Source organism: Solea senegalensis, linkage group LG13 (assembly GCF_019176455.1).
Source record: "Solea senegalensis isolate Sse05_10M linkage group LG13, IFAPA_SoseM_1, whole genome shotgun sequence".
Classification (NCBI taxonomy): domain Eukaryota; kingdom Metazoa; phylum Chordata; class Actinopteri; order Pleuronectiformes; family Soleidae; genus Solea; species Solea senegalensis.
The window spans coordinates 15,370,443-15,381,045 of record NC_058033.1 but is presented as its reverse complement, the minus strand read 5'-3'; the positions used below and the strand labels follow the sequence as shown (position 1 = coordinate 15,381,045).

At 41.2% G+C, this 10,603-nt stretch overlaps 1 protein-coding gene across 2 annotated transcripts; it reads left to right on the top strand.

Annotated features, from left to right (window-relative positions):
• Positions 1 to 8,607, top strand: LOC122780155 (protocadherin alpha-C2-like). Of its 2 annotated transcripts, none has more exons than XM_044042976.1 (3): positions 1 to 2,613; positions 4,274 to 4,310; positions 5,033 to 8,607. In XM_044042976.1, exons 1-2 carry the CDS (start codon positions 178 to 180, stop codon positions 4,283 to 4,285), a joined length of 2,448 nt encoding a protein of 815 aa, XP_043898911.1. In that variant the 5' UTR covers positions 1 to 177; the 3' UTR covers positions 4,286 to 4,310; positions 5,033 to 8,607. The 2 variants fall into 2 exon arrangements, with proteins under 2 accessions (XP_043898911.1, XP_043898910.1); XM_044042975.1 differs by having other exon boundaries at positions 2 to 2,613; positions 5,030 to 8,607.
• Positions 8,608 to 10,603: the final 1,996 nt, after the last annotated feature.

The following is a 10,603-nucleotide window of genomic DNA, read 5'->3' as shown; positions in this document are numbered from 1 at the left end:
GAGCGTTGGCGTAGAGAAGCAGGCTCCTCCAGCATCACTGTACTGTGCATGGCCTTTACTGCAGCTGCATCTACAACTCGTGGTGGCAATAATGAGACCGGCAGCTTATTTCATCAAGACAACCTGATCATAACAACGGAACTGTTTCATTTCTATCGTTAAAGGAAAAATACCACAATGGTTGCGCTGATATTTGCGCCTTTATGGACACGAAGGGTCGCGGCTGTCTTCACATTTATTTCACTATGGGGATTTGCGCTCTCCATCACTCGCTACTCGATTCCGGAGGAGATGGAGGAGGGCTCCTTTGTCGCCAATCTGGCCACAGATTTGGGTATGGACGTGCACAGTCTAGTGCAGCGCAGCGCAAAGCTCGATGTCATCCACAGCAAAAAATACCTCGACATCAACAAAGAGACGGGGGAGCTGGTCATCCGCGAGAGGATGGACAGGGAGAGCATATGCACGACTAAGACCGCCTCGTGCTTTCTGAAAATGGATGTCATCCTCGAGAACCCCATTCGCATCTTCAACATCGAGCTCGAAATCCTGGACATCAATGACAACGCGCCCGTGTTTCGCAGGAAGACGATGCTCTTGGACATCTCGGAGGCAACCCCTCCCGGCGAGAGGTTCTCCTTGACGAACGCCGTGGACGCGGACGTGGGAGCCAATTCAATCAAGACCTACTATCTCAGTGAGAGCAAATACTTCATCATTGACATACAAACTGGCAGCGATGGCTCTAAATATGTGGATTTGGTCCTTAATGGTAAATTGGACAGAGAGGAGCAGGCAGTTCATAAATTGATTTTAACTGCTGTGGACGGAGGAGTACCTCCCCGTTCTGGCACAGCCAACATCATTATTAATGTCCTGGATATCAATGACAACGCCCCCCTCTTCAGTCAGCCGGTGATTGCAGTCAGTATTCCCGAGAACTCAGCTGCAGGGACAGTGGTCCTGACCTTAAACGCATCAGACTTGGATGAAGGCTCAAACGCGCAGTTAACGTACTCGTACACGCTGTACACCTCGGAGAAGACGCAGGAGATCTTCTCCCTCGATCCAAACTCAGGTGAGATCAGAGTGAAGGGGGTGCTTGATTTTGAGGAGAGTCCAAGTTTTGAGATGTACATCCAGGCTCAGGACGGAGGAGCGAACCCACGGTCAGGGCATTGTAAAGTGACTGTGTCTGTCACGGATCTGAACGACAACTACCCTGAGGTGACCATTAAGTCTCTGAGAAGTGCCCTGAGTGAAGATGTCTCTGTGGGGACGCTGGTGGCAGTGGTCACTGTCCAAGACAGGGACTCGGGAGACAATGGCGAAGTGGAGATGACCTTGAATCAGCAGGAAACCTTACCATTCGTGCTGAACAAATCCTCAGAGGGTTACTTTGAACTGCTTGTGTCAAAGCCACTGGACAGAGAGATGAGGGGCAGATATGAAATCATACTCAGAGTGACAGACAAAGGCTTGCCGCCCTTATCTGAAAACGAGACCATCATTTTAGACATTCTGGACATCAACGACAATGCACCTGCATTCCCTCAATCCTTCTATACAATCCATGTTGTGGAGAACAATGTGCCAGGAGCATTACTGACATCCCTGAGTGCACATGACCCAGATCTAAACGAGAACCAGTACTTGGTGTATTTCATAATGGAGAAGGAGATCGTTAACACGTCTATGTCAATGCTGTTCTCCATCAACCCCGAGAACGGCGACCTTTACGCTCTGAAGACCTTTGACTACGAGCGAGAGAGGGAGTTCCTCTTCCACATTGAGGCGAGAGACTCTGGGATTCCCCCACTGAGCAGCAACGTGACGGTTCACATCATCATCCTGGACCAAAACGACAACACCCCTCTCATAGTGTCACCATGGCGAGCGCAGGGCTCCGTGGTCGAGGAGGTGATACCCAGGTCCACAGACAAAGGCCACTTGATCGCCAAAGTGATCGCTATCGACGCAGATTCTGAGCAGAACGCCAGAGTCACTTATCAGCTCCTGCAAAATAGCGACGTATCTCTCTTCAGTCTCGATCAGTACAACGGCGAAATCCGGACAACAAGGATGTTCAGCTACAGAGACCCAAGACAGCAGCGGCTAGTCATCGTTGCCAAAGACAACGGTGAACCCGCTCTCTCCGCCACTGTCACCATCAAGATATCGACCGTGGAACACGTCATGTCCTTTTCAGAGACGACAGAGTTGCCACTAGATTATGACGTATTCACTGACCTAAACTTGTACTTGGTGATTGGTTTAGGAGCGGTGTCATTTCTGCTTCTGATCACCATCCTGGTTATTATTGTGCTGAAGTGTCAGAAACCAAAGCCAAAGGCCATCAAGATGCCCCCAGGGAATAGAAACAGTGTGGTCAGCAGAAACAGCATGATCAGCCAGAGAAGCTCGACCATCGCAGATTCCACGCTGATATCCAGCGATGCCTACTGGTACAGTCTGTTCCTCGCAGAGACCAGGAAAGGTAAAGTGGTGGTGAGACAACCCATCATTCCAAAAGGAGCTGGGTATTTTGTGTCCAGTATACCCAGGAGCATAGGGCCAAGTGAGACCACAAACTCCAGAGCTTCCACACTGGAGGTATGTATAAAACAAATCCAACTGAAGCATGAAAAATAACTGGTTATTGTATTGTTTGTGGATATTATATGTTCTACACATTATTATTTTTAATAAAGAGAAGTTTCGTAGTAATTAGTAAATAGATGATCTGTGCACAGAGGTGAAAAATGTGGCTGCCAGTGGGGACACAATGTTCTGACTGGAAACTGAAGTTTGCAAATGCTTCCGATACCAAAGTCCAGAGAGAAAATCAACATTTCCTGTTTGCATCAGTCACTGGTCTACTATAGTTGTCAATGGAGTTTGGTTTGGGAGAGTAAAAGGTTTAAATACGTTGGTTTCCAGTCAGAAAAGGCTATCTAAAAGTGAGATATAGCAGTGAGTATATTGCTAAGATATAAGACAGATTCAGATGAGCCTTTTTTGAAAGGAGCTAAAATCAGTATGTCCCAATGGGGGCCATGTGTTAGTTCAGTACGAGTGCACTATAAAAAAAAAAAACACGATTATTTTTACTTTTTGTATGTACTTGAATGAATTACATTATCAAATGTATCTTTTTTTCTGAAAGTTGTAGTTACAAGTTACTTTTAAGATGATAACCCCCTTTGTTTAGGGAACACTGGGCTACATTACAACAGGGTTAAGACACTCTCAGTGGGCAGCTAATCACTTAAAGTCACAGACAAGTGAAGTGAAAATGAACTATTGGTGGTGCTGTCTTCAAGTTGGAACATGATGCAAATGAAAACCAAGTTTTTGTGGTTTATGTCATGTAAAAAATGTAAGTTCAGTTATAAGCCTAAGTAATTTATAAACAGTCAGCATTTCAGTGCATAATGAGGCCAAACACCATTCCAAATCGCAAATGTGCCACTGTCCAATGCCTTATACAGTGTGTAGGTCATGAATTGCAGATGCATAACTAGTGGGTGGTACTTCAAAGGAGGAAGGAAAGATGCTGTTGCTTTATTAAATGGGATGCAGTACAGAGAGTGTTTAGCAGCAGAGTGTTAAAAGTGCTGATACTGATCCAGATGTTGCACACGAAACCTGACACATTGCTATTGCTGTGCAAAGTTAAACATCATGACTATGTATGAGAACGCACACGAGAGAGATAAAGAGAGAGAGATGTTTGTATGTTGGGACTATGTTAGGCCTTGCTCATAATTTCCATGTTCTGTCCACACATTTCTGCATGCCTGTGCATAGCCGTGGTTTCATTTGTATTAAACTGAGGGTCCATTCCGGTGTTTTGCATATGCATACTTGCTCTCAAATTCTGTTCCAGTTTGCAGCAAGTTCTCACCAGTAATTTGCCCTCATTTCTATGTCCTTGTATCCTTTGAACAAAGGGTTCTTTCTCCCGAGTTCCTTTCAATCCCATACAAACATCGGCCACCGAATGGCTCAGATTTAGAACTTTTTTCTTTCCTCTTTTTAAAGCATGAACCCAGCCTGGCTAATGCCAGACGGCATCTCAATCTCATTTTAGATTGAGTACGAGTCAGGAAAAGGGTTCAAATGAGCTCAGTGGAGCAAGTCTCATTGCACTCATCATCACACAGATTTTACCTGACCTCTGTGGACATGGGACTATGGGAATTATGAGCCTAACCGTGAGTCTGAATGTCATACACACGACTAAACCTGTTTTCTTTTTTCTCTTCTTAAGTACTCAAAATGAAAGGAAGCCCCTTCTACAACTGAAGGTATGTCACTATAGTCATTATAATGGTGTAGACATTTGAAATTGTTGTTTGGTTTGACTCAAAAACATTGTGTCTGATTAACTGTCACCCTTCCCAATGCAAATCTTTAGCATATTCCTTTTCGGTGAATGTTTATCTTACACGTCTTCTTCTGTTCATCACAAATCCAAAACCTCTGCTCACCTCTGATATCAAGTAATTGTGAGTCTGTCCAGTTTCGCAAATTGACAAGGCAGAGAGCTGAGATTAGAATTTAATTGGCTGCCGGTCAGATTTGTGGTGTGCACATCTGGCTCGCGTGTCAAGAGTGGCGGCACAAATTGGGGGAAAAATGAGGATTAAAGGATTGTCCTGAATGGCTTCTCAGCATGTTAACGCCCCTGAACGCAGGGACTGCATCAACTAACTCGACATCCCAAATGTGTGAGCAGTGCCCTACAGTAATGACATAGTTATTTTAGATTTGGCCCACCAAATACCAAATAGCACACACTGACGTCTGCTTCTGCGTGCGTTTTCCAGCACGTCAATATCTTTGACGCGTTTTATTTTAACACATTGGTTTACTCTTTGATGTCCCTGCACAGATGTCCCTATAACCCAAATGACATGTCAATGATGGTGGCAGCAAACGAGTCACAATCCACAGTTGCATGAGTGGGGCCTTTCTATTGTGGGAATAAGTTCTGCTTCAGCTAATTTGACTTTCTCTCTGTCAGCAGGAGCACAGAAGAGAACTGCCATGATGTAATCATCTCTTCGTGGGAGTCTCTGTATGAAACTTTTCCCTCCATGACTCACAAAAAAAAAAAAGATACTGTTCAAGAACTGTCCATCCTTCCAGCTGCTCTGCTCTCAGTTCCTTCCAATCCCCTACACGAACATTGACCGCCACACGCCTCAGATTTGGACCTGTCCTCTCTTTTTAAAGCATGAATCTGCATGATTCTACAGAACAAGTTCAAGGTATTTTAAAAGTATTTGGATATAGAAATGGACTGGTTTATGGAAGAACATCTGGATATTAATATAGAGTGGTCTCATGTTATAATAATCCCCTCATTCGTACAGCGACGGTTTTTATATGAGAAACAGAGACATGGTCAGTGCGGACTGGACCGAGAATGAACTTGAGACTGACAACTAGGAAAGGAAAAGGAAAGGAAAGCATCTGTATTGTCATTATATAACCAGTATTGCACAATGAAGTCACCAGCAGGGACACAAGATAAAAGCGATTTTAGCCACTTTATAATAGGCTCACCTTATAAAGTCTACACTCGCCTGCCAGTATCCTTTTTCCAACTGGAAACTGAAGTTTGTGTCGCATTGTGAAGCGCTCACTCGCCCACACCAAAGTCCATGGTGAAAACAAGCAATTTTACATTTGCAGCAGTGGATTAACACAGGAGCTGTTGTTCCACTGCTGCCTCCATCGCCAAGTTCAAATGCAATATTTTGCGACTTCAGTGCTTAAAAACCTTTGTTTGGATTTTCATTAGTGACACAAACTTACCAAATGAGGCTGCAGTAGACCAGCAGCTCCTGTTTTACCTCAAGCTAAAAAGGATGATTTTCTCTATGGATATTGGAGCACGTGAAAAGTTGCTTGCCTCTGGAGAAATAAAGCTGCAAACATACATGTATATATATATGTATATATATATATATATATATATATATATATATATATGTATATATATATATTTTTTTTTATTATTTTTATTTTTTTTTTATTTTGTTGACTTAAGCCTCTTATTAAGTGGTAAAAACCTGTTTTCCCTTGTGTCCTTGCTGACAGTGATGTTTTCGGGGGGGGTTCGTGTCCATGTTTCAAGCTGGTTCGCGGTGCAGGCAGAGCACACACTGCAAATACTGCAAATACTGCAGACCATGTGTCATTATCTCATACAACCACGCCTCCAAAAACCTGAAATATCCCTATAAGCTCCTCAGTGGACACACTTGCCTTCTCTCCAGGATTACATCGCGCGCTGCAGTTCTAGAAAGACCATCGGTAGGTTCAACGTCGTGCAACGTGTTGAACAACTAAACATGAATCAGGGTCAATATGATTCTTCCATAAACCTCACTGGTCTGTAGCTGGGTACGTCATCGATTCAAGCTTTGCACTTGATGTTTTTCTCGCTTTGGGTTTTTTTTTTAATAGGACATTTCTACTTTATTATGAGTCCTGCTGTTTATCAAGGCTCTCGTCGTCTTTCCGATGAAAATAATTATTGATAAAACTAGATTTGTTTTTGTTTTTTTTACTGTTTGTTGTACTTCTAGTGATGAATGTATGAACATGACAAAAAAAGAGAATGAAAGGAACGTGTAAATTAGGGTATGACATATGAGATGCACTGTTTCTCTTTTATTTGATTGTAGACGTACTTAAGATTTTTGAAAATCAACACCAGGTGTGCAGATATTTGTGGTGCTCTAAAGTATCTGACGCTAGACAGTAAAACACAGCAGTACTGTGGCATTGTCTTTCCAAACAGGGACGAGAGAAAATGTTTCAGAAATGGGGCGACAACGATTAATTGGTTATTAATTGCTAACTATTTTGGTAACTTTTTTTTTTTTGGCGTGTTAATAAAATAAAAGCCAGCAGACTAAATTCAGCTTCTTAAATGTGGCTTTCTTTCTGGTTTCGGGAAAGAAAAAAATGGTTGTGGACCAAAAAAATGAGGATCAATATTTTATACCATTTTCTGCATTTTATGGACCAAGCAACCAATCGTTTACATGAGGAAACGACCGACTCGATAATAAGTTGTGAAAATGTTCTTTAGCCCTAATCGGAAACATAAACTGCTGATGTATGAGAAAGGTGTGTGCTCAGGTGAAACTTTTACACCTCAAAAACAGTCAAATGACAGAAAACATTTTTTTTTTCAGCATACCAATTGCCCTCTCTTTATGACAGTATTATCGTCTCTGCTCGATTTTAACCAATTTCTCCCAGGTTATGAAAACTGGCATTTCAATTATGAACGACATTTATTCACTGCACACTGGAAGTTTTATTTTAATCAGGAAAAAAAAAAACATATATCGAAAAGAGCAAGAATATTATAAGGTTTTTTTATCCTTGTCATGGTAGAATGGAATATACAGTGAAAGGCTTTTACGAGTATTAATGTTTTTATAGAAATTTGATTTGACTAACTCTCAGTGTTGCTTTTGTGAGCTTCTTCCAGGTTGTATTTTGTGTTGCATATTTGTAATTCAAGTGCATATGATGTTGTTTTGATAGTGTATATAAGGTCAAGGGAAAACAAAGAGTACTTTTTTCCTTTTACCTCAAAGGTAGTGCAGTTGCACTACTGTTAAAGGCCCAAAAAAAGGATCACTGAGTAGGGGCTGATAAATCATTAAATCTAATAAGGAGAATGTTGTGGTATTCTGTATAGTATAGCAGTATTCCAGTACTGACTGCTGAAAATGAAATACATGTTAAATAGATGACAGCACTTTGAAATATGCATTGAAACTAAGCGGCGGTGCAGCTTTCGGAGGTATCCGGTTACATAATGCGAGTGGGGCAAATCCAACCTCTATTATTCGATTATTCTCCTCTCACTGTTACAGCAGACATAAACACAGCTGTCGCTCAGTCTGTTAGATGTCATTTGACAGGGGGATCTCTTGCCGGGGAGTCCATGTTGTACGTGCAACCATTGCCCCAACCAGCTGATTCCACCAGAGTTTAAAAGTATTCCTAAATTGCACATATGATGAGCTCCTTGCGTGCCTTCTGCATTGTAAAAGACGCCGTCTGCGCGACTGTTGATGAATAAACTGATGGTGTTTGGTAGAGTATTACAAATACAGTTATCCCCGTGGACAAACAAACAAAAAAAATACCACTTCAGAAAAAGTAAACGACTGTAAATTGAACCACTTTATACTTTGTGGGTTTTTTTGATACCGTAGACTTTTTTGATATCTTCTGTGTTCACTGTGATCAAATGGCACAGGAGGTGCTTGTGCTAGCTATGTTAACAAGTCTGTCATTTCTCATTTGTGTAAACAACTTTACATTGTTTTGGGTTTTTTTGTTTAGTTTCTCCCTCTGTTGATTTGCCAAGTACAGATTGTACAGTTTGCTCAGAGACTCACATCAAATGTAATCCAACTCATCTCACTTAGTGGAATCAAAGACAATATTTTGGAGAGAATGGCCTCGCTTTATTTTCCAAGTTAATTGTCAAATTTTGATGTTGCTTATTTGGCGTTCATTGTTCTGCCTGATCATGCTAGTTTGAATAAAGCTTTTTAATCAGTCTGTCTGTCGTGTAGCTGTGATGACAAATGACACTATCAGGACTTTCTCAGTGTATTTCCCCATATCTGTGTGTGTATATGTGTGTCCAGGTATTACTAATGTTGTGGGGACCTAAACCTGTTTACACAGTCACATTATGGGGACTTGTCTTCCTTGTGGGGACAAAAAGCAAGTCCCCATAACGTAAATGACTACATTTTAAGGTGAAGGTATGTTTTAAGGTTAGGCTGAGATTGAGATTAGGGTTAGGGTTAGGATTAGGATTAGGCCAGTAGTAGTTGTGGTTAGGGTTAGAGTAAGTCTCCAGGAAATGAATGTAAGTCAATGCAATGTCCCCTCATGTCATGAATGTCGAACATGTGTGTGTGTGTGTGTGTGTGTGTGTGCAATTCCCGCACATTTTGACCCAGTTCTTGAAAATTGAAAACTAAATAAAAGCAATATGCCTGCAGTTCAATTTGCAAAAAAGCAGACACAGTAATAGCTTTGTCATGTTTAGAAAAAAAAGGCCTGGAGAAAAATGCATAGTCTGCTCTTCACTGTGACCACACACTGCTGAGAGTCTGTGGTTCCACAGGAGGCTGATGTGCAATGGCTCTCTGATTTTATTTGTATAATAAATAAAATTTCAAGTTTTTCTTTAAAAGGATTTGCATATTATTACCTGTTAGAAATGCAAGTGTAGTTGCACAGACACTACCAAACCTTCACCTAAACCACACTCCTCAGCCCTTTGTGGGGTTTTTTTTGCATAAAACACTGAACTCAACTCAAAATAACATCAAAAAGAACGATATCAAGACGCAATAAAGAGGTAATTGTGCAAATAATATTCACTTACACAGATTCGATTGAAGCCACGCACAATGAAGGACCTCTGGTTATTGCTGTAAGAGAATCAGAAGTAGGTCAGTGGAGAGAAGCAGCGGTACACTCATGTGACACTGTCATACTTGCCATCTTTTCTCCTCCCCAGTGAGGCACATGCTCAAAACTGTGCTTTTTTATTTTTATTTTTTATTATTATTCTGAAATTTAGAAAATGTTGTGTTACACTTGCCATAAAGTAACTTTGATTGTGGTCTCATTTGTAGTTAATTTACTAGAAATATGCACCGTGTTCATGTGGTTGATGGTTTAAATGGTTTGCAGTCAATTATTTAACATACTTATGTTTCTATATCATGTTCATGTGTGTACATGTTATCACCTACATATCCATAAGGGGAAAAATATACATATTTTGAAGTAAGAGTAACCTCTGGAATCAGCCACTGTACTTTGTTCTCACATTTATCTAAGGTTAGGTCCTCCCTGCCCGTTATGAATTAGTTGAGTGACATGTCAGGCTCAAACATTGATCCGTCTGGTTGTTCCTTTTATCAAGGAGAGATCCGCGCCACCACATATCGAACCCTCGTGTTCCATTTTTATTCCGCGTGTGTTTTGTCTGCATGCGTTCCTGTCCTTCATCGGAAAACACGCTCTGTCAAACAATACTCGCAAGCATTTATGTGTATACAACAGCATTTGGACAAGAAGTGTTTATCAGGTTAGCAAGGATTTATAGGATGTATAAAAAAAATTATTCTAAAATCAGTGACTACACCGAGCATGTTGTTCACATTATCTATGCACTGTATATGTACATAGGCCTTCACTGTTAAACAGTAGCATAAACCTATTTAGATTATCTTTTGTGAGGGTTTAAAGAGATATGAAATAATGCACCCCATTACAGATTGTTGGGATTTGTATATCCTGTATGTGCAGCCTCACAAGTAGTGTATATACTCAAGTAAAACGACTCCTAAAATTACAATTCATCCAGAAAGTTACTCAAGTATACGTAACGGAGTAAATGTAGCGCGTTACTACCCACCTCTGCTATTAATCCAGTTTACTTAGTAACCACAGAGTCAGTCCAAACAAGTGGAACACATTCAACAAACGACAGGCAGGAATCCAAGGGTCAAAAAGCCAAACAGGTCGGATG

Coding starts and splice junctions, on each gene's coding strand:
- LOC122780155 (XM_044042976.1), top strand. CDS start 178: ATGGTTGCGCTGATATTTGCGCCTTTATGGACACGAAGGGTCGCGGCT.